This window comes from Cinclus cinclus, chromosome 2, assembly GCF_963662255.1.
Source record: "Cinclus cinclus chromosome 2, bCinCin1.1, whole genome shotgun sequence".
Taxonomy (NCBI): domain Eukaryota; kingdom Metazoa; phylum Chordata; class Aves; order Passeriformes; family Cinclidae; genus Cinclus; species Cinclus cinclus.
Window position 1 is genome coordinate 38051508 of NC_085047.1, and position 26329 is coordinate 38077836.

At 38.3% G+C, this 26329-nt stretch overlaps 1 protein-coding gene across 1 annotated transcript; it reads left to right on the forward strand.

Moving 5' to 3' along the window:
- Positions 1-1099: 1099 nt before the first annotated feature.
- On the forward strand, positions 1100-25976 carry LOC134057229 (putative N-acetylated-alpha-linked acidic dipeptidase). The gene is made up of 19 exons (XM_062514230.1): positions 1100-1217; positions 2570-2678; positions 5688-5874; positions 6674-6775; positions 8369-8494; positions 10383-10569; positions 11699-11792; positions 13110-13208; positions 14903-14988; positions 15994-16113; positions 17455-17537; positions 17806-17869; positions 18395-18462; positions 20421-20512; positions 21331-21421; positions 22214-22478; positions 23348-23429; positions 24718-24810; positions 25787-25976. Exons 1-19 carry the CDS (start codon positions 1100-1102, stop codon positions 25974-25976), a joined length of 2256 nt encoding a protein of 751 aa, XP_062370214.1.
- The last annotated feature ends 353 nt before the right edge of the window (positions 25977-26329 follow it).

Consider the following 26329-nt stretch of genomic DNA (forward strand, 5'->3'; position numbering starts at 1 on the left):
CTCTGTGAAATGGAAGGAAACACAAGGCATGGAGATAATATAGTATCAACCCACCTTCACCGGAGAGCTTAACTCTCTGATGAGTCTTTATAGCCCGTCAGAGTGTGTTAGGTATTGAAGTAAAATGTTTCTTAACATTTTCATGGCATGGCACAGTGTGAGAAATCCACAGCAAACCAAGTGTGGAAGTCATTACTCTGTGTTCTCACTAGCTTTTCTAGTAAATCAAAAGAAGGGTGTGCATGGATGGCCAAAAAGGCCAGTGGCATCCTGGCCTGTATCAGTAATAGTGTGGCCAGCAAGAGAGGGAAGGGATCATCTCCCTGTCCTCAATGCTGGTAAGATTGAACCTTGTATCCTGTGTCCAGTTCTGGGACACTTAATTCAGGAAGGACATTCCAGTATCCAGAGAAGTGCAATGCAGCTGGTGAAGGCTCTGGAGTGTATGTCCTGTGAGGAGCGGCTGAGGGAGCTGGGGAATAATCCTGGAGAAAAGGAGGCTCAGGGGTGACCTTATCACTCTGTACAACTGCCTGCAAGGAAGCTGCGGCCAGGCTGGGGATCAGCCTTTTCTCCCAGGCTACCACGAACAGAAAAGAGGACATAACCTCAAGCGGTGCCAGGGAAGGTTCAGTGTGGGCATTAAGAAAAGTTTCTTTACAGAAAGGGTTATTATGCATTGGAATGGGCCCAAGGAGGTGGTGTAGTCACCATCCTTGGAGGTGTTAAAGGAAGGACTGGATACAGCGCTTGGTGCCATGGTCTTGTTGACGTGCTGGTGCTCGGTCACGGGTTGGGCTCGATGATCTCTGAGGTCTTTTCCAGCCTATTTGATGCCATGGTTCTGTGAAACAGGGTGCGGCGGGATATTGCAGGGGTCTGGCAGAGGGGAGGTGGGCAGCCTGGAGCGGCCTCCAGAGCTCGGCCAGAGCTCTCCCGGCGGCGGCGGCGGCAGGCGGGGCCGGGAGGGCCGGGGCGGGGCGAGGAGAGCAGAGCAGAGGAGAGCGGAGGAGAGGAGAGGAAAGCAGAGCAGAGCAGAGCAGAGCAGGTCGCCCCGGCCGGGCTCTGGCGGGAGCAGTGCGGGTGGCGGGCCGCAGCCATGTGGACGTCGCTGGGAGCCCGCTCGGAGTCGGCCGGCCCCAGGGCAGCCAGCGGCCGCTTCTGGGCTGTCGTCCTGGCAGCAGCGGCGGGGCTCTTCCTCCTCGGGTTTCTCATCGGTACAGTGCAGAGTAACCCTCCTTCGCATCGGGGGTTCGTCCAGCCGGGGGACGTGGCTCGGAGCCGGGCCGAGGAAGGGCCGGGTGCGGGGAGAAGCGGGCGGGTTTCGGCGCCCGGGGTTTGTGCCACGGTGCCCGAGGTGATCCCGTGCTCAGCCGGCCGATAGCACCCCCGTGCTCCCTGCCTTCACACCGGCCAGGTGCAGTCACCGGCCCTCTCTGGGATATCCAGCTCCTCCGCAGGAGAAGGGTTTTTTGAGTCTTTGCCTTGTTTTTCTATTTACTTTTTGTTAAAGTAAATAGGAGTAAAATAGTGCTGTGGGGGAGCGAAAGGGGCGCTGGGTTTGTGAGCAGGGGACAAAAGACATGTCCCTCGACCCTGCTGCCTTGAAACAGCACCAGCCGCAGCCACAGAGGCAGGAAGGTGAATGTGGGGCTGGAGGGGCACGGGCAGGAGGGAAGAAATATTCTTTTAGTGTCTCACCTGCTCCTCGTCCCAGGCAGGCAGGACTGAGAGTTGCTGCCGCAAGAGATTCCCCCTCCCCACCTTCCTTTTGGTTTCACATATGAATCATGATCAGATTATGGAATGAAGGAAAACTAAAGAGCCGCTTGTATTTTGCAATGCCTTTTGGTATGTACTTGGGATTGGTGCCACCGAGAAGCCCTGAGTGAATTCCTCTCATGTGGAGCCTTTCACTGTGCCAGTAACCAGTGCCTCACTGGTGCCAGCTTGTTACCCTCTTGAACCCACTGGTTCTCTCATTCACACTACCCATGTAGCTGCTGCTGCACATGCACTGTACATGTCCAGTCTGACTTAAAAAACAGATGTCAGGAGCACTTCTCTTTCTAGCCAGCTGTTCCTCTCATCACTTCTCTGGTAGTGCTTGCTCAGAAAGGGAAGGATTCCAGAAAGGAGCCAGATAGACCAGAAAGTGAGAAAGGAGTTATAAGACAAAAGTTCCTTACCAAGTGTGCCCGTGTTTCTGTGCATTTTTTGTGAAGCTGTTGCCTCATTTTTGAGGCAATTATATGACTGACAGCATGACGTTCTGGTGCTCAAGAAAGATAGCTAAATCTACAGGAAAATAACTGATTAATAAATACAATATAGTATTTTACATTCCTCAACATCTATGTAGACAAATAAGTTCTCTTACCGTTTGTGGAACTAACACTGCCATCACTTTTCAGCCTGCATTAGGTTGTAGCTGCTTGTATGTGCTGCAATAAAAACAGTTTTAAAATGTAAAACAGTGAAAATCATGTGGTGAGACCAAAGAGAAGTGGTGTGTGTCATGGGAATATTACTCTTATGCTTTTCTTTTGTATTTTCATGTGTTGTACAGGCTGGTTTGCAAAACCTACAGATAAGAAGACCTCTCCGAGTACTCATGAGGATATGAGGGCAGCATTTATGGCTGAAATGAAAGCGGAAAACATCAAGCAGTTTCTTTAGTAAGCAGTGTATAGACTAATCAGTTCAGACAAGAAAATAAAAATCAAGTGGGAACCAGCCCAATGATCACAGGATCATAGAATTGGTTGGAAGGGACCTTAAAGATCCTCTGGTTCTAACCCACCTGCCATGGGCAGGGACACCTTCCACTAGACCAGATTGCTCAGAGCTCTGTCCAACCTGGCCTTGAACTCTTCTGGGCAGGGGGCATCCACAGTTTCTCTGGGCAACCTGTACCAGTGCTTCACCACCATCACAGTAAATAATTTCTTCCTAATATCTTATGTAAACCTGACCTCTTCCCGTTTAAAACCATTATCCCTTCTTGTATCACTACATGCCCTTGAAAAAGTTCCCTCTCCAGCCTTCTTTTAAGCCCCTTCAGATACTGGAAAGTGCTATGGAGTCCTGGAGCCTTCTCCAGCCTAAACAGCCCCAACTCTCTCAGCCTTTCCTCTCAGGAGAGATGCTTCAGCCCTCTGATCATCTTGATGGCCTCTTCTGGAACTTGTTCCATCAAGTCCTTATCCTTCTTGTGCTGGGTCTCAGAGCTGAGCACAGCACTGCAGCTGGGGTTTCATGAAGCAGAGTAGAGGGGCAGAATCACCTCTCTGACTTGTTGGTCATGTTTCAAACAATTCAGAACAATGGAACATGATAATATGGATATTGTAAAGTTATTATCATTCAATTGATGTGATAAATATTTCTATTTAATAACTTAGAAGTTTTAATTGCAAGTACTTGTATGTAATTTGTTTGTTTTAGGCATTTTGTAAATTGATTACTTTTCTCTAAAGAGAGTACAGTATTTGTTAAAATATATATTTTTTAATATATATATATTATACAATTTTATATTTATTCCAGTGAGTAATAGGCCACAAATCAGAGATTATTGATATAAATTTACTTTAAATGCTAAGAAAGAGCATCAGGTATTGTAGGAGTAATCAACAAATTTGGATTTGCCTCATACTCCCAGTCTGGTGACATAGCATGGAGTTGTGCAAAACTAAATTGTTAAAAGACCATTTTCAGTTTATAGGATTGTGGCAATCCCACTGCTTTAATTTTTTGTACTTCCTATGAACTATTGCAGATAAATTAGCTGGAAAGTATGGTCTCATTATTAAACAGCAGTAATGTACTGAAGTATAACATACACATTCAAAACCAGAGACTGAGGAGTTTTTAGAGTCTTAACCTGTGGTTTGGCTCCTGCAAAGTCAACTCTTTTTAAAAAGCTCTGTGAAAGGACCTTCCTGCCCTCTCAACTCCCTGTCTTTATGTAAGCAGAAAGCATTGTATCCCATTTACTGTCATGTGGTCAGTCCTGCAGTGAAATAGAGCAGATATTTAGTCCCTCTCAGAACTACCAGTACAGGCAGGCAGATTAGAAGAGAAAATGAAGAAAAACACAATGTTCAGTTAAATGGGAGTATAATACAGGAAAATGTTATTGCATAAATCAACTTCTAACGAAAATGTGATACTTAAACACTTGTAACTCCTGCAGGAAACAAGCATTCTCACAATAACGTGTAAGTGTCCTCTTGGTTCAGTATATGTCATCCAGAAGATGATGCTTTCACTGTAACAGTGAATTTCTAGTGCAACATTAGATTTTGGCACTATCAGAGGAACATGTTTTTATTCAGCAGCATTTGGCTGCTAAGGATTTTGTGTGGTTTGGAGAAAAGGAGGCTGAGGGGCAACCTCATTGCTCCATACGGCTTCCTAAGCTGGAAGGAGAGGTGCTCATTTTTTCTCCCTGGTATCCAGCGATACAATGTATAGGAATAGTTCAAACCTGCACCAGAGAAAGTTCAGACTGAACATGAGGAAGTATTTCTTTACCAAGAGGATGTTTAAACTTGAAACAGGCATTCCAGAGTGCTGGTCAATGGCCCGAGCTTGTGGGTGTTCAAGAGACATTTGGGCAGTGCCCTTAACAGCATGCTTTAACTTGGTCGGCCCTGAACTGGCCAGGTAGTGGAACTAGATAATTGTTTTAGATCCCTTACAAGCAAACCTATTATATTCTAATAATTTTCTATTCTATATTCTATTTCATTCCATTCCATCCTATTCTGTTCTGGCTTTCTTTGATGGCTTTGGACTTATTTGAACTCCAGAATTTAATTTATTTCCTGATCTCGCGCCCCTTCATAATCCAAAATACAATTTCCTTCATTAACATCAGCTGGTGCCACACATGCTTTGTTGGCGTCTTAATGACATGGTCATATGATAGAATGAGGAGATCATGATGACAGCCTCATTCAACTGAGGGCTTTTTCAGCTGGCTTCACAACTGGGCTTTCACAATAGTCTGTACAATTTTTATTTTTTTTTTTCAGACAATGAGCTGTTTATTATTTATTCTCTTTCACTGTTGTTCATGCTGGCATGACTTTTAAGTCACAAACTGTTGTGTTTTTCTGTTCCTTGTTTATACGGTACTTGAAACTCACTCTCTTTTACCTGCCAACAAGACAAACTAGGAGTGAACTTTTAGATCAACCAGTATTTGTGCCTAAATTAATTAAAATAGTGGGATTCAAGGAGAATATCTAGTTAATTACAAGTAAAGATCAGAGTAATTATACACATTTCTAAATTGACTACATAAAAATAATTATACTCAGTTTTATCGCTTCACAGTGGTAAGGTCTTACTGTGCACAGGAGTGCAGAGGCTTACTGTAATTTAGAAGACAAGGAATAAAGAAAGGACAAGACTCCATAGCTGGTGTCATCACACTGTTCTTGCTAAACCATGCTGCAAGGAAGAGTTAAGTACCTGTGCTAGATCAGGACAGCCTGAAACCCTTCATCTCAGTTTATGTGTACAACTTAAAAATGCATAGATATATAGAGAAGTCTTGGTCCTTATTTAGCCTGAGTATCTGATAATCTCTATGAGGTTTATTTCTAGCCGGGCTAAGAGGAATTCTGATTATGACCTTCAATGCCTGACCCTGCTTATTTCTTCCTTGTCTCTAGCAATTTTACACAGCTTCCTCACCTAGCAGGAACAAAAGAAAATATGCATTTGGCACAGCAAGTCCAAGCTGAGTGGAAGAAATTTGGTTTGGATTCAGTTCAGTTGATTCATTATGATGTCTTGCTCTCCTACCCTGATGACACTAAGCCCAACTACATCTCAATAATTGATGAGCATGGCAATGAGGTACAAAAACCACCAGTTTTTCCAATCAGGGAACAAAATCACTTTCACACACCTGGGAAGGCTGTGAGAGAAAACTGTCTTCTATTCACTTAATGGTGTTGGACCTCATATGAAGCTCATGGAAATCAGGGATTCCAGTTTGATTTTATATTTTACATCTTTGTTTCATAATATATGTGTTAGGAATATTCATATTTACCATACCCTGCTGTATGCTGACTCATATAGCATCCTGACATATGTATTAAAAAACAATTATGTAAAAGAATTGCTTCATGTAATTCAATTGTTTGAAAATTACTGTTATTTAGAAAGAGGACAGAGACCCTGGTCAGAGCCAATCTTTGCATTGATTCATTATACAGTATTGATGATTCTGCTAAATTCAGTTTCTGGTACATAAGAATTTAGGTCTCCAGATGTCCTATCGCAAGGGTAATGAGTTCATTACATACTGGCTGAAGTGCATGTAGAAGCTTCAGGGATGAACAGAATGCTAGCATTTTTATCACTGTGATATAACCTGTTCTTACCTGCTGTACCCAGACCACTTCAGGGAACCCTGTGTTTATTTATGTGGGATTGTCTGTGAAGAGTGGAGATGGGATTTGTTAAATTCACATATTTAGCATGCCTACTGAAAAGGATGCCCATGCTTGCTTAAACTTTGGCCACTTCTTAGATAGATTTCTAAATCCAGAGTCCTTTAGATTGTTAATGCTTGCGAAATGTGCTTGTGAATAGAAAGTATTTTCCATAATGTCTTGTTTACCTTATTCCTTTTCTCCTTTCCCATTAGATTTTCAACACATCATTGTCTGAGCCTCCTCCTCCAGGATATGAGTCTGTTAAAGATGTAGTGCCACCCTACAGTGCTTTTTCAGCCCAAGGGATGCCCGAGGTAAGATAGTAGAATGTTATATAGTAAACGAACAGGTAGGAACCAAAGCAGAAAAAGAAGCAGAGACAGACATAGAAATAGTAGAAATGGAAAAGATGGAATACCACAGTGTACTGCAGCATTGCACAGAATATCAAAGAGCAATACAGAATAATTTGAAATTCCTTAGGCTTTAGTTCAAAACCCAACTTATCACCAGTAGGAAAGGTGACCTGGCTCCTGGGATGTTCTTTGGATTATTGTGATGAAGCAATGTTCAAATTGAGCAGTCATATATATGTTTAATTTTTTATATATATGTTTAGTTTTTTCCTCTAATTTGAGTCAGAACTGGATTTTATTTTTACTTTTCCTTAAAACAATGGTAATAAATCTTTAATATCAGCTGCTGTAAACTTCCCCAGACATTTCTGTAACCGTGCACCATTGTTTCCCATCTCGGTGAATAAATAGACTGTTACATTTACCTGGCCAAATGAACAATCTCACTTTTCAAAATGCTGCTTGCCCAAGGCTCACACTGACAGATGTAGCTGCACAGTGCTGAGTATGCTTGAAAAGCTTTTGCTGACATTTCTAGCTGGCGATAAAGGTGTTGCTGTGATCTTAATTTAACACTAATCCTTCATGTCTTGTTGTACGGATGGTATCCGATGATGGGTTTTCTTTGATAAAACTGGCCCGTGTAAACTGGTGTTTACTGTTATGTTATCATTAGGGGTTTCAGTTAATATTTTGTTAGATTAGGATTTCTTGGTGTTGTTCTCAATATCTTTCCTGTCTATATGTAGAATAATTTAGGTTGATGGAACCCTGGTTGAGGCTCTGCTTTAAAGTTCCCTCTGGAAACATGCTAATGCCTCTACTCACAAAGCTCGATATTATATCAGAGTCCTGTACTTTGTGATGTTTGTTAATAAGCTGTTCAAGTCCAGAAAACAAAAGGAACACTGCATTAATTTGCCTCAAAGAAAGCTGGAGAACCAGGCAGATAATCTGTACCCTAGGACATAAGAGCTTTGAGTGTTCCAAGAATTGTAGTGGGAATTTTGGAACATAGTGTCAAATAAAATTCATGGCTTTTGACCTTTTATCATAACATGTCAAGAAAGACAGAATAACATCACTGCTTTCTTTGGTTTGTGGAGCACTAAAATAAGTGATGAGATGTGGGAAATGATGAAAACAAGTTTAAAAAGCTTCAGCTTCCTTCTTTGGGAAATTGTTTTGTTTTAATTAAGTATAAAAACTCTTTTTCTAATGAAAACAATACCGAAAGACATGGTTGTCTTTTCAAAATCTGATGTTTATTTTCACCTTATTACATAATAATTTGATAAGACCTCCAGGTACTTATCTAGTGCTGTTAGCAGTAGCATTCTCCAGTGTGCTGTTGTCTGCATCTGTACTGCAGACAGCACAGGAGGGGGCATGTCCCAATCTCCTCAGTGGGAACACTCAGTGGGGCCAAGGCTCTTTTGAGTTCTTGCAGGCCAAGAATTTTTTGAAAACCATTATTATCTTACTAGATCCCATACTTCTTTCAACATGCTCTTTGATATTATTGTTTCAAATCCTGCCTCTTTCTCTCAGGGCGAGTTGGTGTACGTGAATTATGGCCGCACCGAGGATTTCTTTACATTAGAACGTGAAATGGGAATTAACTGTACAGGAAAGATTGTTATTGCCAGATATGGGAAGATCTTCAGAGGAAATAAGGTAATCCCTGTGTATAAAAATGTTGCTGCCCTTCTCGGTGTTACTCCCTCTTCAACTGTTCTGCCCTTCAGCTTTTTCAAGCGACTGAAACACTTCCTTAAAGTGTTCTGGAGATTTTAGAGTAACTGAGTTTTCAAAGACCTGTATTCAAAGATGATTCTTTAGCATTTCTAAGATAAAAGTAAATAAGTTGGAAAATGTTCCATATTTTAATATCAATTTGCTTTCTATAAATTGTTCTAAAATATCACTAATAGAGTGCCATACACTCTAATTCTGAACTAGATTGTTCTTCCCTGTTGGTTCAGCTATTCATGTCTATATTGTGTTTCTTTATGATGGTTTCTGTACACCAGACAGACACTATAACTATATGGAAGTTATTTTAAATTCTGTATTTGGTTATTCAATGTCCCTGTCATATAAATTTCTTTTTAAACTACAGTTTTCACAGATTTCCATGACCTAAAAGGAAAGGATATATTCTTGTATGTACTCCAGCCATACACTCAAAGTTATTTTCTCAACAGATGTGTAAGAAGACAGTCTATTTTAAGAGTGTTTGGCTCTTGTGCAGTAACTATTTTGACCTTAATTTGAGCAGGACTAGAATTTGTATTTGCCAGTTACCTAAGAGTATCAAGCACTGAATTCACTGGATGCTAATTCTTATTATATACTGTTGATTAATCTTGTGTGGAGCTTTTAAAAAGATAACTTACTGGTTTACATACATATCATTTTCACCAGTGAAAAGTGGCATATAACTCATATTCTGGGTCAGACTACTTTCACTGAATGGTTTATCACTCCTAAAGATACTGTCTAGATAGAAAAGACTTAAAAATTGAAGAAGGCATTACTGTCTTAGAACTGTCATTATCTTTCCTTAGAATGAAACACAAATATCTTCGAGTTACTAATTTCTAGAAAGATACAGTTTTCATGTGGTTTGGAAATTATATGCCCTCATTCTTACAGTAGCATTTCTAATGACTGCTTATATACTGAAGAATTTGGTAGCCTGTATAAAATCTGAGAACCGTACTGAAAGTTTTTCAACTTCTTAATGGTTTGCAAAAATAGGATAGAGGATGAAGAGGAGTGCTGTATTTCCTTAGGGGAAAAAAAAAAAGAAAAGGAAAAAAGAGCTATGATATTTCTGAGTTAAAATGCCCAAATTTAAAACTGTTGAAGATTAGTTGACACTCTGTCACTATCCATCACTGTCATATCTAGTAGCAAACCAGATTGGGATGTCAGAATGATATATATTATACAATAATAAAGTCACACAAGAACACTTTTAAAACAGCATGCAGGTCAGTCCTTCTGCCATAACAAGCCTAAAATGTGGGCTCTCTGGAGTTAGTCTTGTTCACAGCCAAAAGCAGTTTCAAGCTCTCCAGTTATAATCTTCCTGTATAGGGCAGACCCTGAGATACATTCAGAAATCATTTAGGTAAATAAGGTAAGTACAAGACTACCTGAAAGACACTGTTGCATTGATGTGATAGTTTTTTTCTGTTCCTGATGTGTACATTTCAATAGTCACCTGATTGTATTGATCTGGATAATAGAATGCAATCTCAGGTTATGTAGCAATACTGTGGAGGATGTTTTCCATGTCACTGATGTTATCTCTTAACTAAAAGTCAAAGCAACAGCAAACCTTTTACTTTCACATGAAACTTGATATCTGCATATATATTTTTCATAATATATATATTTTCATAATATATATATTATGAGACAGCTGTGGGCCCTTGACTTTTCCCAAGCAGATTAAAAGACCCTGAGTAAAAAATCGCTGTAATTTATGTTTTCTTTTGCCCCTTGGGGGTCAAGCTATAAAGGACTTGATAGGGAGAGGAGATGTGCTTTGCAGGTGAAGAATGCTGCATTGGCAGGTGCCAAGGGAATTATTCTGTATTCGGACCCTGCTGACTACTGTGCACCTGGAGTAGATCCTTATCCAAATGGCTGGAACCTTCCAGGTGGAGGAGCCCAGCGTGGGAATGTATTAAACCTGAATGGGGCAGGGGATCCTCTGACTCCAGGTTATCCTGCAAAAGGTTAGTGACTCTAGAGGAGGCATTCTCTGAGGATCTGGTATCAGGAAAGGGCAGAGGATGTTTTCTCCCTCATAACAACACACTTTCTTTCTTTCTTAGGCTTTGTTGCTAAAAAGGCAGCTTTGGGTTCCACTGCAGTAGACCACTTCTGTTAATGGTGCATGATAAAAAGTGGGAGGATATTAGGGGAGCCCGAGAGTGCTGATCTGAATTCATCACCTTCCTTAGGCTTAGGAATCTTAGCTTTCTCCTTGAGTTGTGCCTAAGCTATTTAATTTAGCAACTAAACCAGATAATTTTGATTGAAATTCATTAAGAACTATATATGCCAGTGCTTGGGCCAGCATATCTGAGACAGACAATTACCTCAAGAAAATTAGTTCTTAAGTGATTGGCAGTGTTGCTTCTAGGCAGCAGAACTTGTGCTGGAAGGGGATACACATTCAAAGCAGCAACATGGCAGAACAGACCATGAAGAAAATTTCTGGTTCCTCATACTAGAGTCAGTGATCACACAGATGAATCCCTGTCTCCCTCAATCCCAAAGGGTCCCTCTTAATGTTATATTAAGGAAGAAACTATTCTGTATATGCTTTTGTCCACATCATGAAGACAAATATTTGTATTTGAGCTTTGTCAGAGTAAAACCTAGATTTTGTTTTGTACTCAAAATAATCGAGAATGTTCAGTAGTACAGTGTATAAGATTTTATCTGCATTTCTTTATCAACTGGCAAAATATTTTATTTCCTAGCTGAATGTTACAAGCATCACACTATGGGCTCTTTCTTTGCTCTTGTTCTTTATGTGTAGCTTAGTCTGAACTTCTTTCCCATAAAGAGAAATAGTTCTATGTAAAAGTATTTCAACACAAAAAAATAAACAAATAATTTTAAAATTTCTAGCCATCTTTTAATGCATGACTGCAGGCACTGTGGGAGAACCTTGATTAGAGTCTCTCTGAAAACATGTTGATAAAGCACAAAGAGTGAAATTACTGGAAAGATATCAGCTCACCTACCAGGAAATTGAGATTATCATACCTGACTCCAGTGTTAAGACTGTGCTGTGAATTGTACAACTTCCTTCTGAGATTTGTCAATATGAAAATATCTGTCTTTTACTTTCAGAATACATGTACCGATTAGACAAAAACAGTGGTTTAGGTCTCCCAAAAATTCCAGTTCATCCTATTGGCTATCATGATGCAGAATCATTACTGTGGTAAGTTCATGGAAGACATGAGGTATTTTTAGCAGATTGCTTTTTGGAAGTTATGGGAGTACTTGAAAAGAGAGTAGAAAAACTTTTGCACTCTGCTTCTCCTGTAGCTGTTGAAATAATATGTTTGTTTCTCGTTAGAACCTCTGTAGGAGGTAAGCGTGGTATCTATTCTTACATATGAGGTATGTGCAGAGTTATCTGGAAAAGGTTATTTGTAATATTGACTAATGTGTTTCCAAATTTTCTTTTCTTTAAAACTTTATCGCTCTCACTGTTATCAGGATAACTGCTCGTATGATAAAGGTATAGGTTAAAAATACCTCTTTTATCCACTGCCAATTAGTAGTGATAGAGCAGATTACTATGTATAAATATGATGTAGCCAGACATTTCTGTTCAATAAGTATTAAATAATAGTAGAACTTGGTTTTAATAATTATAAATGAGGCCTAAATCCCTTAAAAACACTGGATCCTTGTTTTCAGTTTTGTCTTGAGAAGTCATAGCATCTTGTTATTCCTGCTATCATATTTTTATATAAACAATTTAATCAGGGCCTGAAGACATGTTCTGGGGAATAAAGCTTGACTGATGTATGTATTTATAGTAAAAGACATGCTTTCATTTACAATAAATATAATTTGCTTTCTGAGGACCAGAACATCCAGCATTCTTTGTACCTCAGAAGTTCATGTCAAAAACAAAAGTCCTTCAAGGGAATAAGTCTGGGTCATTTTGATCAACCAAAGTACTGCATTTCCAGTTGTGTTGACAGAATAAACATGGCACTTTTGACAATGGAACGAGAAAGGATGAATTGGACTGTTCATGTTTCTCTACTTTAGCCATCTTTGACACACATCAACTATCTGTGCTAGGAGATTAAACAGTGTGCAGGGACAGCCACCATTAAACTATTGCCTGTACTGTTAAAGTGTTGGAATGGGCCCAAGCTGCTCTCTGCCAATTCAAATGCAAATGCAGTTCAAGGCAGTAGAATGTTCCAGGGACCATTTACAAGCGCAGTTTGTATGCAAAACTTTTTGGCCAACACTGTCTTTCAGGGTAGCTGTAGGCCATTCCTAGCTGGTTTCTATACCCAGGATTATTGCTCTATGTTAATTTACTAGTATTAGTGTATCTAAAAACTCCAGATTATTTTCCTGCCAAAGCTTGTAGTATAAATTGTCTAAAACAAAGACCAGTACTGGTTTGTGTGTGCATGGGACCTAGCAAAGTGTGATTTCTGTTTCCTCATTTGTTTGGTGCTGTTGTAAGATGTCTGTAGCTAATAATGATTTTTTTTTTCCATAACAGCAATATGGGAGGACAGGCACCACCTCATAGTAGCTGGAAAGGAAGTTTGAATGTATCTTACAGCGTTGGTCCTGGTTTTACAGGAAATTATTCTACAAGGTCAGTTTTGTTTCCTAAGGAGTGTGTTCTTGGGATGAAGGGAAAAATCAGGTAGAGCAGTAGATTTTGACCAAAGATAGAGTAGCTAGGTTTAGTAGCTGGGTTTATTTACATAATTCCTTTGATTCAGCCAGGCTATTTCCCTGGCTGAAATACCTACAGTGCAAAGCATTGGTACATTATATCTTGATTGGATACACTGGACCTACTTGCTTTAGTTTCCAGCTAGTCTTGAACCAGTTTCATTTGAAAAGCATCTAGCCTGTGGTCAACTATTTGTTGAGAGCGAGTTTTGGTTTTTTGAGACCTTTTGTTTTAGTTTTTAAATTCATGTGAGTCCAGCTTCCGGTCTTACCAATTGACTTCTATAAAGCAGTATTAAACTGCTTCATATAAGCAGTTTTTCCACTCAGCTTTTCCAGAAAAAGAACTTAAACAATGATGTCAATTTTATTGCTTCAGATTGTTTTTGACTGAGTTAGTAATTACAGTTTAGGACTAAAGTCTGTGTGCTTCAATGCTGTCTGAGTACAATGTACTGATTTCATATGAACCATTTAACTTCATATAATTGTTCATACTGAACTTTACATGAACCCTTGGGGCTGAGTTGTTACACTTTCAGCTGGGGTACAAATAAACAGCTCTTTATGTTGTAGAAGAAATCTCTTGGTGCAGCTCAGGTTGTCTGATTTTATGCTGCCTTGGGTTCTGCAGTAGTATGGACTGTGTTGGAATGTTCTTGTTTTGGTTAGGGTAGAGTTAATTTTCTTCACAGTGGCTGGTATGAGCCTGTTTTTCATTTGTTACCAACACAGGGTTGATAATATAGAATGTTTTTGTTATTGCTGAGCAGGGTGCACACAGACCCAAGGCCTTTTCTGCTGCCACACTGGGGAGAGAGTGGGGGGGGATGCACGGGAGCTGGGAGGAGGCACAGCCAGGACAAGTAATCCCAGCTGACCAAAGGGATATTCCAGACCATATGGCATCATGATCAGTACATAAAGTGAGGGAAAGAAGGAGGAAAAGGGAGACACCTGGTATGGTGGTGTTTGCTTTCCCAAGTCACCATTACATGTGATGGGGCTCTGCTCTTTTGGACATGGTTAAACAGTTTTGCTCTGCTTGTTTGCATGCTTTTGCTTTATGTATAAAATTGTCTTTATCTCAACCCATGAGTTTTCTACCTTTTACCCTACAGATTCTCTCACTGCTAGTGGGGGAGTAAGTGAGTGGCTGCGTGGGGCTTGGTTGCTGGCTATGGCAAAACTGTGACATGGAGTCAGTTCTGATTTGCACTAAACTGCAGAAACTTAGAACTATTTACATTTTTAATATTATATGGTTTAAATTCTTCTTTAATTATTTCAAATTTAAAAACTAGCTGCTAGAAAAAGATCTTTGGAGTTCTGATCCTGTTGACTGTATAAATCTTACTGATCAGAAATATTACATAACTGTCAAGGGCTAAATGCTGTTCTCATTTGTGCAAGTATGAATTCATACAAAAACTGCACTGCAATATTTTCAGATTTACTTTGGTTTAATAAGAGATCATTGGTTTAATAGGAGATAAATTTGGTCAGAATGCTTTCCTTGGATTTTATATGGTACATTTTTGAAAGGTGTCAAGATATTTGATTGTCTAATCTGGTGGATTTTCTCTTTGTATTTTCTTTCCAATATGCTAGAAAGGTGAAAATGCACATTCAGAGCAACAATGAAATAAGAAGGATTTATAATGTGATTGGTACCATCAGAGGCACAGTGGAACCAGGTAAAATCATTTGCCTTCAGCATAATCTGAGTGAGCAGTGATCTCTATCTGTACTTCATGGTTACAAGAAGGACATGAGGAATATAGTTTTCTCTGAAATATTGTACTGTGTGATTTTTTTTAAATTGTGTTTTCACTGCCTTTCATATGGTTCAGGGTATGTCAGCACTTTCACTGTAAATGTTGATTTTCAAGGGGGAGTCATAACCAAGATGGAAATATTTGTTTCCAGGCAAGTAACTTTGCAATTGAAAACAAAAAATAATAAGTGGGTATTCTCCCTGAAGAAACATGGGAATGGATTTTGCATTCCATTGGAAGATACTATATACACCATTATTGACTTTATGTCTATCTTACAGTCTCTTGTAAGCAGTGTGATTTTATACTCTAAAAAAAACCAGATATATAGAAATCCCCAGAATGATGATAACATGATTTGACTTCTAACTGCAGCACTTTCCTTTTGCCTAAAACACAACTGTTAACCATATTATAGTAGTACAGAGACCTAGTCTGAATTTTATCTCAATAATCATATCTCTGTCATGATTTGGACAACCCTTTTTGTGATTGATTATATATGTCCAGAGAAATACTACATTCAGCACATGAATTCACAATATTGTGAATTTCTGTGCTGTACAGATATGATTAGTGGATCAGCCTCACCATGAAACACACTATTGTGAAGTATGGAAAAATGCTTCTCTCTTTAGAGGAAACCTGTAGTATATTTAATAATAGAATTGACAACATGGAGTTTGAGGTTTTAAGTCTTGTGGGATCCATTTATTTGGTTTGAAAAATTCTTCAACACTGACTGAAAATACAGAAAAGCATCTTCAGAAATTTAAAACATGTTTTTCCTTTCTATCATGTATGTTATAAACCATTAATCTCTGTTGCTTGATAAATACGTGGAAAATTAAAAATTACTTCAAGTTAACATCTGTGTCAGGAAAAAAGTATTCCTAAGTAAAACTCCAAAATTAATTTCTCTAGACAGATATGTCATCCTGGGAGGCCACCGTGACTCATGGGTATTTGGTGGCATTGATCCTCAGAGTGGGGCAGCTGTGGTTCATGAGATTGTGAGGAGCTTTGGAAACCTGAAAAAGAAAGGTAATGCAATGAAAGACTAAAGCAGATCAAAGTAGCTGCTCTCAGCAGTGCCCATTAATTTCTGCGAGATTTAAACACATGCTTGAAATTAAAAACGTGTATCTCACTGATGTCTTGAATAAACACACTGCTGTGCACCTTGGTGTATGTGAAGTGCTACTGCTCAAGAGAAAGTAAACTTAGAGGGAAACAAAACAAAAGGGGGGATGCTGAAAAAAATCACAACATTTAGGTACAATTGACTACTCTGTGGCTGGTCAGTGATGTCATAATTCTGACACAGTAGTGGACTCATAATCAGGGTCCATCAGGGGTCCATCATAATCTGGCTTCATCAGGGCCTCACTGAGAGCCTTCTCAGCACTTGACTGTGGCTTGGAGGCATACTCAAAAATAAGTGAAGGATGTCAGTGTAATGCTGAGAATGAGCTGTGCAAACACAGTAGGAGGTAATGGTTAAAAATACCTCATATCTACTTGCTATAGAATAAGAACAAATGTCAACTGCACAAAGTTTCTGTTTCTGTCAGAGCAAATGCTATCTCCCTATCTGACATCCCATGGAGAGAAGCTCTGACATAAATACTGTGCTAGAGAAGTGTTCTTTGCCTGCCTATTACACATGAAACCTATTGACTTTTAGTTTTATTTCCATTTCTTCCTAGTAACTGAATATCAGGGGAAGTTCTCTGGAATACAAATGGAAAAAAATATTACAAGTTAAAAAGTTAGAAAGGGAGTAAAAGATGAAAAGGTTCAAAGAAAACTTTGGGCTGAGATACAGCATCAGGGCAATAGAGCCTGTTCTATTTGGCCTGGGTTTAAATTGAATGGAAGACTTCAAATGAAAGATTTTTCTTTTGAAGGTGATCTGTCAAAGTTACAGGGAATTACTTAGCTTTGAAATCTGGCATTTGAAAGACAGGTCAAAGAAGTTCTGTAATAGATATGAAAATATGCCACTTTTCTGTAAGACACTGATATACAATGTATACTGAACTGAACCGAGCAAGAGAATTAGAGAAGCCTTCTTTCAAGAATTTGTGCACAGCACATTATTTTTCCTTGATCATAGTTTTATATTCTAGACAATTTTACTGCATTTAAAGGTGAGAGTTGAAATAGATTTTTTGGCCCAATATTGAAGTAGGGGTGAGATTGCTACAATAGCAAATAATTATCAGATAAAGTTACTTAAGTTGGTGTTAAAATTCCTTATGTATATCTCTTCCCCCACAGATCATGGTAAAAGATGAGCCCTCCAAAAATGTGTTTTCACATTAGTCGTGTAACCAGAAATCTTTATTTTTGTAATACAATTTTCATGGTCTTTCATTTCAGGATGGAGACCAAGGAGAACAGTGATATTTGCGAGCTGGGATGCAGAGGAATTTGGCTTGTTAGGATCAACAGAGTGGGCTGAGGTAAACCAAGAGTGTTCAAAAAGAAATTTGCATGGTAGCTGCTCTTTGAGAAATCCGCACTAGAAAGAAACACTTCTCCTCTCCACTACCTCTATTCCTTACCCACACATTCTCTCCCTTGAGTTTCCCTTTGAGCTACCAAGAATCTCTAGCTCCTTGCAATATATGGTATCCTCTGAAACAGCTGTTTCTTTTGTGAATTGGAAGATAGTTCTGAGGGAAAAAAAAAAGTTTATCAGCATTTTCTTCCTGTTTTTCTTTTTCATAGGAAAATGCCAAAGTGTTGCAAGCACGGGGAGTAGCTTACATCAATGCAGATTCTTCTGTTGAAGGTACATATATATGACTTGTGTTTTATAGGAATAGTGATGGTATGACTGGAGGGATTTTGTCTTGGAGAATCATGAAACCTTCAATGTGATAATTTTTGTTACAGTAATTCAGAAATGAATATGGGGAGAAACTGTAGCTTGGAATCATGAAGTGTCCTTCAGATATTTCTGTTGTTTCAGGGAAAAAGTCCTTTACAGTAGCTATGCTGTTTGGGAGGTCAGAAGAAAGACAATGAGTGTGGTGCCCTGAGTTCTGTGGCAACTCTTTAGAGTCATCTTATTCTCTTTTAATGTGCATAATAATCTTGGGGACATAATAAAACTCTTTAGACTTGCTTCAAAAGCTGGACTCTTAATTCATCCTAACAAATAAAGTGAACTGAGAAGATCATAGGAAGACATCTCAGCTTGTTCCTCATAAGGAGTATAACTCCCTAGTCCCTTTCTTATTAATAAATAACAGCATGAAGTTTCAGCTGAGGGAACTTCCTTCTTCTAAATAATTAGTTTTTCATCTGTTTTCAGGAAACTACACACTGCGAGTGGATTGCACACCACTGATGTACAGTCTGGTTTACAGTCTGACTAAAAAGGTAATATCACTTGAAATTTTTAGCCTGTATATTAAATGCTCACTTTCTTGATGGGGCTCTGTCTGTAAAAATATGGTGTCAGATCTTCCTTTTCTGACTGCAGTACCCCTTGCAGGTCAATAGCTAATGAACTGGAGCTTTTTCCCAGGACAGATAAAGGGATTACAAGCTTATACATTAAATTATTAACTATTCAGGATTAGGGCATTTCCCCACTCCTTCTGTGAAAACATTTCTTCTAAGAACAAAAGCATAAAAGCATGCTGTGAACCAGAGGACAGGAACAAGCTGGCTGCCCAGATCAACTACTAGAATGCCCATGGTAGTAGGAGACTCAGACTCCCTTTGGGCAGGGGAAGGAATTAGGGTGGCTACCATGTTGGTTTTTTGTGATATGGCAGGTTTGGTTAATGTGCTCAACTTCAGTTTACCCTGTTAGTTATTCTTTGTCTCTGACCATGATGCTCTCACACATTTGTGTGGCACACAAAATTGAGAGGTGGGGACCTTTCTCAGGAAACAGCCACACAGTCTCAGATGTAAGGTGTTCCTTGCTTTGGGAGTGGGTCTTAAAGGCTGCCATTTTATTTCTGGGGATTTTTTTGTTGTTGTTTAACTGTATTAAACAGTGAACATTTAATTAGTTTTTATGTATGTTTTAGGTGCCGATGTAATGTACATTCAACCACAGTGTATATTCTGTAAATTTACTTTATCTGCCTTTATCTGTTTTATGTATTTAGTCATTTGATTATTTACTATCTCATGAAGCTGGCATTAGACTGGTGCAAAAGTGAAGGAAAAGCAGTAAATTAGTATAATTTTGTGGCAATTAAAAGACAGCAAATAAAATGTATATCTGTTAAAAGTGAGTACCCAAATAAAGAAATTTCTGTCCCGAGCTCAAGAAGAGTTGATCACCTGCAGTTCCCATGGTAACCTGTGCTAAGTGAAGGTGTTCAGAACTGTCAGGAAATCAGGTCAGCAGAGTCTCAGTTTGGACACCAAGAGCCATCATTAAAATTGTTACCTAAATACCAGTAAAAATGCTTGTGTAACCCTTCCTCGAGTTGAGAAGCAAAGGCTGATGAATGCATATAACCACAGCTTGTTGGTAGCTGAAGTCTGAAGAGAATGCTGATGAGGAAGCATGTCCCATGTAATCCCATCCATAGTTAATCTGCTATATAATAATAGTGGAAAAAAGTTTTCATGCTGATAGTTCTGTTCTATGGACAATTTCCTTCATGGACAAAACCCCAAATAAATTAGTTTTAATTTGATAGATAGACAATAGATTAATAATAGAATATATATTAATAATCTTTAATAGATTAAAAATTTAAAAACCTCAGAAGTCCACCAACATAAAGGAAAAATTAAAAAATATTCACAGTGTTTATTCTACTCAGTTACCTGCAAATTAGTCAATGATAGGAATTAACTTTAGAATGATTGTGATTTCTATACCTCTCTAGCAGCTATGATGACATAAACACCAGGTTCTGTGCACTTTGCATTTCTCAGGTTGCTTCTGCATCTATAAACATATTTTTTGTGAACTGAAATAACAAAGAAATAGTTTTGAATTAAACTAAGATAAAATTGATGTTCTCTGCCAAAGTAAAGTAAAGTATTTTGGTTTTGTAAGGGATTTCTCTGATGAATATTTAAATTAAAGGGCTGAAAATCTCATAAAGAAATTTCAGAATTTAAATATTGACTTGGAATGTTTTGCTTTCCTTGTGTTTTCTTCAACCTAAATTTAGCTATTTAGAGGAAATAAACTATTATTCTGGAAAATGCTATGCATTTGAAATGTTAAAATGGAAATGCAGAAAGGTTGAGGAGCATGAGGTGACTTATCCATAACCCTAAGCCATAGGCTTGGTTTGATGACAGGTTGTTGACTTGTTATTTGGTAACATTTAAAATTGTACCCTTTGTCTTTTTTCTAGATACCAAGTCCTGACGAAGGGTTTGAAGGAAAATCTCTTTATGATAGCTGGTATAAAAAAAATCCATCAAGTGAATATAAAGAGGTCCCCAGGTCAGTGGCAAAAGGAAACAGATTACATACCAAACATTATTATGACTTGTAAAATGTGGATTTCAAAGAAATACTCATATGAAAAGCTGAATGCTGAAGAGAAATTATGTGATTCTCTGCTGGTATAAATTCCAGAGCTGTAATAATTGCAGCTAATACACTATTGTACAACAGGTTTATAAACCTGCCTTTGTAGATGAACAAGAGGCTTTATATATTAAATGTGCTCATTTAGTTTATAGAGGTTTAGACAAATAAGGGTTGTATGCACAAGCCAGTGGCAATTACACAAGATATTAATTCAACAGCTTTCCTTTGAATTTTTTCCAGTCTTCTGGAAGGCCTCTGAGTTGGGGAGGCTGGGGAGCATACCAGGCAGGATTTTGCAACATTGTCCTTCAAATTTACCAGGAGGTTTCTACGGAATCTCAAAAAATGATTTTATTCCATGAAGCCATGCTGGTACTGCTGCGATTTTTCTGAGTTGAGAGCTTGGAACAGTGGAAATTCAGGAGGAAGGTCATTGGTTCTTATCAGTGATAAAAAGACAGTGAGGTACATTCTCCTGTTGAGAACTGGATATCTCTGATCCTAAGAAGGGTGACTTTGCTCCTCTGAGAATGCAATTGAGGTGCAGGTAATAGAGGGGTCAGAGGCAGTTTATGGGGTAGTGACAAAAAAGAGCACACTGGGAAAAGACCATGTAGTGTGCAGTGACTGACTGCTGAATAAATAACTGCCATGGTATACTTGGAAGCAAACTAAAATTATACTTTAAGTATTGTCACTCAAGGCATTTTCCTCTTTCTTGTTTAAAGAATAAATAAACTGGGTTCTGGCAATGACTTTGAAGCATTTTTCCAACGTCTTGGCATCGCTTCAGGCAGAGCCCGTTACAGTAAAAATTGGGTAAGTCTGTGTCCTTGTAGTTTGGGCTCCCTTGTAACTGCCTGAATAATGTCACCTGTAAAGGAGTCATTTAGACTTCCAGCTTTTTAGGATAATACAGTTCAGTGTGTCAGAGCAGTGTCCAATTACTACAACTCTAGGTGCTACCTCAACACCTCAGTGTAATTAATAAGAATGGTCAACTTGTTGTCACTTAGACAAAAGGACTTTGGCTCAGGGTAAATGGATGTGCTTAAAATTACCTATGGCTTCTGAGTAGCTTACGGGTGACTTTTGAAAGATTTGTAACACTTCATGGAGCTTTGAATTCAAAACGGTTAGTGTTTTATTGAAAATATGGATTGGGCTCTGGTGCATACAGTGACAGGAGATTAACTGAGAAATGTTCAAGGAACAAACTATTCAACGTGGTCATTTGCCCTGAAAAGGAAGGAGTATCCAAGGATACAAATTATTATTGAATTCAAGCAGGAGTAAGAAGTCCAATCTCACCTGGATTTAGCCAATTAAAATTTATGTGTCTGTGCTTAGCTACTTTCTTTTGGTTGTGTACCTGGTCAGTGGAGAGATTTGGTCCAAATCACCATTCATCTCAGCACAGATTAATGTCTAAGAGAGACACTACTGACCATCCTTCTCCTTCAACTGTCTATAGTAACTATATAGGATTAGTGTGACCTGAACACTTAAAGTTTACCTTGCCTTGAATCCCACAGCAAAGATTTTGAAGCCACACTGAAATAGACATAACTGAATAATGGTTTTGTTCTGGCTTGGTTTCCTTTGTTTCAGAATGTAGAAAAATACAGCAGCTATCCAGTTTACCACAGTGTCTATGAAACCTATGAAATTGTGGAACAGTTTTATGATCCCACTTTCAAGAATCATCTGACAGTAGCTCAGGTACGGGGAGGGCTGGTGTTTGAATTGGCCAACTCTGTTGTGCTTCCTTTTGACTGTAGAGATTATGCATCAGCTGTGAGCAACTATGCTCACATCATCTATAATTTATCAAGGAATCATGAAGAAGAGCTGGCAACATACAATGTATCCTTTGGTAGGTACAGTCTTTCATTACATTCATCCTCTGTTAATACTAACAGTGCCTTGTATTAATGGATGTCTTAGTCACTACCTGGTATTTACCTTGTGCTGTATGAAGAGTAAATAAAAGAATAATAATAATAGTACCCTCCATTAATTTGAAATGAGAATATTTTATTCTCATATAGAATATAGCATGCCTGTGTGGGGACTATGCCACTGCCAAATAGAGCTAACACTTACAGTTGCATGTGCTTTGACTTGTGTATGATTTGCCAGTATTGACAACAATATGTCATTGTCATGTTTCCTTAACAAAAAACCCACATTGTTTTGTAGTTTATCATGTTGGATAATTCTGTGCCTAAGAAACTTTTTTTTAAATTAGCAACATTATAGAATATTCAGTTTAGGATTTGGCTGCTAATGGCCAATATCAGGCATGCATGCATGATACCACACACACACACACACACACACACACACACACACACAAACATTCTCAGTCTTTCTCAAAACTGTGTGGAGGGACATAACAGTAAAACACAGGTTGCTGGGATTTATAAAATTGCAGACCTACTTGAACACTCTGATTGTAGTTCCATGATCAGGTTTTTGATATTTCTGTACATTCTTCAAGTAGCAAATAGTAAACTATATTCACAACAATACTTATTGCTGTTGTTTCTGACAGAAGTTATCACACAGAATTACAAATTTTTTAATGTAGAAATATGAGGTCATCTTCTTTTCCTTCAGTAAGGCTTTAAACAGTTCATGATCATGATCATAGAGGAAGATAAAGCCTTAATTGAAGAATTTGATTTGTTAAATGATATCTTCAGAATTTGAAGTTAAATACTTTCCTCCTGCCCCCTCCAGATGCTCTGTTTTCAGCTGTGAAGAATTTTACAGAGGTTGCTGCTAGCTTTCATGACAGACTGCAAAAAGTAGATATCAATAAGTAAGTTAAACTCTTCTTTTCTTCCAGTCAAATGCTCCATGTCATCCTTTGAGCTCAAGAAGGCTTAGTCTTCACTTGCTGCCACTATATGGAAAAAAGAAATAAAGAAGCTGTAGTTGTGGCCAGCTTTTTGATGAGCTTTCAAGAAATTCTATGCACCATTTATGCCAAAGGGCCTAGTTTGCACTTGACTTAATTCTTAATTTATTCTTTGTAGGCTAGGCCATGCCCAGAATGACAAGCCAAACTTCCTTTTGTATATACATATATGTATGTTCCATTTTTCAGGAAGAATTTAATTTAGCCATATGTTTACCCTTATGGAACACGAACTGAGGATAAAAGCCATCTTTTTAATGGCAGCAACTTTCAGATAAAAGAGTTAACAGTAATCTCTTATGCAAAAGATGACATTTATGATGTATGACATATATGTTACATTTTCAAAATGGCTTTATTGATGCATGGCCTAAATCTATGCTTTAATTCAACCAACCAGTTTCTGTTTACACCGCTGTAAACTTGAAAAAATTTCCTTAATGGTAGTAGAGTTACTCCAGCTTAACTGTGACATAAATTTTAAGATTTTATATTGGTGAATGCCTTTGAAGGTCTGCAAGTTACTTTAGATGTAAGCCACCAAGTCCATATATATTCGGTATAACCTCATCACAATTATTTTATTTGTCAAGCATCAATAGTATGCACAGGGCTATTAAAAGCACGCAGACACAGATGGTCTCTGCTCTAGGGAATTTAAAATCTACCATCAGAAAAAGACAATTCATGGCTGGCTCAAAAGAGGATTTTAACATCTCAGGGCTCCTTTTTCTGATGTGTTGCGATTTTACATAAAAAATTTCAATTTTATTGAAGTAGTTTGTGGCTGGCTGGCTTTCTGGAAAAAAGGGTCCTTAGAAAACTGTTGTATGAAAGAAGAGAATGGTCTGCCTAAGCACACTGTGAAAAGGAAATAAAGGAATAAGAGAGAGAAAACATGAGAGAAAATACCTGAAATGCTGTCTTTTGATGCTATTGCTTGGCCCTTAAAAACAGCTTTAAGAGACTTTCCGGTTATGAACCAGCATATTCTGTCACAGCACAGATCAGCATAATTCTGTTATGTAGCATGTCTGTTATGAAATGGGCTATCTTTTGTGGACTACTCCTAAAATTCAACGTCAGAGATCTACTGTCCTTCATAAATCCAGATGTGTATGCTGAGATAAGAGTAGGTCAAACACACTGCACTTAACATATTCAACATATTCCTTTTTAATTTTTTTAGCCTGCTTGCTGTCAGATCACTAAATGATCAGCTCATGTTTCTAGAAAGGGCTTTCATCGACCCTCTTGGATTACCTGGCAGGCCATTCTATAGGTGAGAAAGGCTTACTTTTCACTTTCCTCATGGAGTACACTATGAAAATTCCTTTAAGATTTACAGGTTTCTAAATACAGTTATAATGATTTTATTCAACATAGCAAAATTACATGAGACAGGAGGACTAAGATTGAAAAGGGGAAAAGGTGTTGGGGGAAACGTCAGTGTGATACACTATACAGAATGAAAAAAGTACTTGTTGGAAGCCTATTCAGATCCTTTTTCTTGGTTTGATTTGCCTTCTAAATGGATGTAAAACTATAGTCCTGGAGTAATTTAAAATAATTTTAATTGTAGGAACTTCAGGAAGTTGTTCTTATTATTTGAAAGTGAAATAGTGTCTAATTGAAGTACCTGCAATTTAGTCAATTTTAAGAGCACGGCCAGGCTAGCAAACGTAGTGTGGAGGGCAGTACTGAAACAGCAGGGAAGGAATTCTGTGGTTCTCTCATCCAGTTCAAGAAGTAGATCTTAAAAGGCAGTGAATCAAGTCTAGTTTTATGGTCCTTATATCAGTCTGCATGGTTCACAACAGTAATCTCTCCACTAAAAACTAACTGCAGAAGGAGAAATTTAGGTCTGCAATCCTCTCATAGCTTTTGTTTAAAAATCTATTGAGAAGAGTTGTTACAAGTCTTTCCCACATCAAAGCATACCTGTATCTGTTGGAGACTGTATATCTGTGGGGAAAAAAGCTGGCTTTTAAAAATTATTTTCATTTCATCTAAGTTGAGAGAAAGGAAAATACTTTAGTTAACTTTATCTCAAGTAGCTATAAGGCTGTGGAATTCATATGGCATAATGTAGCTTATGTTATTTTCTTGCTTCATGGACTTTGGCTACTATTGTTACAATAATCTTATTTATTTACATCTGCATTGTCAAGTGTTTACAGCTGATTTATAAAACATAAAATAGTATGTTTTATTTTCCTAATGCATAATATTGTTTTTTTCCCTCAACTTCCCTACAGACATGTCATTTTTGCTCCAAGCAGCCACAATAAATATGCAGGAGAATCCTTCCCAGGAATCTATGATGCCATGTTTGATATTGAGAGCAAAGCTGATCAACATGAAGCCTGGAAAGAAGTGAAGAGGCAGATTTCCATTGCAGCCTTCACTGTGCAGGCAGCAGCAGAAACACTGAAGGAAGTAGCATAAATATAGACAATATAGTCATCAATGAAGACTAAATGTGACAGTTTGCAGAAACCTTAAAAATGGAGCATTTGAAAACAATAGGAGGATTATGAGAAAGAATAAAAAATCAAAAAATTGTGGTCTTTGCAAATAATATACCCAAATGGAATGCATTTAATAATGTTAATAAGGTAATGTACTCCATTCTGAGAGCTCAGGATTTAGATGTCTTCTGAATTGAGACTGATAATGTTTCAGGTTTTCTCTCAGATTTGTATTTTAAGAACTGCTAACCACCGGATTTATTTCCAGAATTTTGAATTTTTCTAACTTGATTATTGGAGCAATCTCCATAGCTCTTCAGGATAACAGAA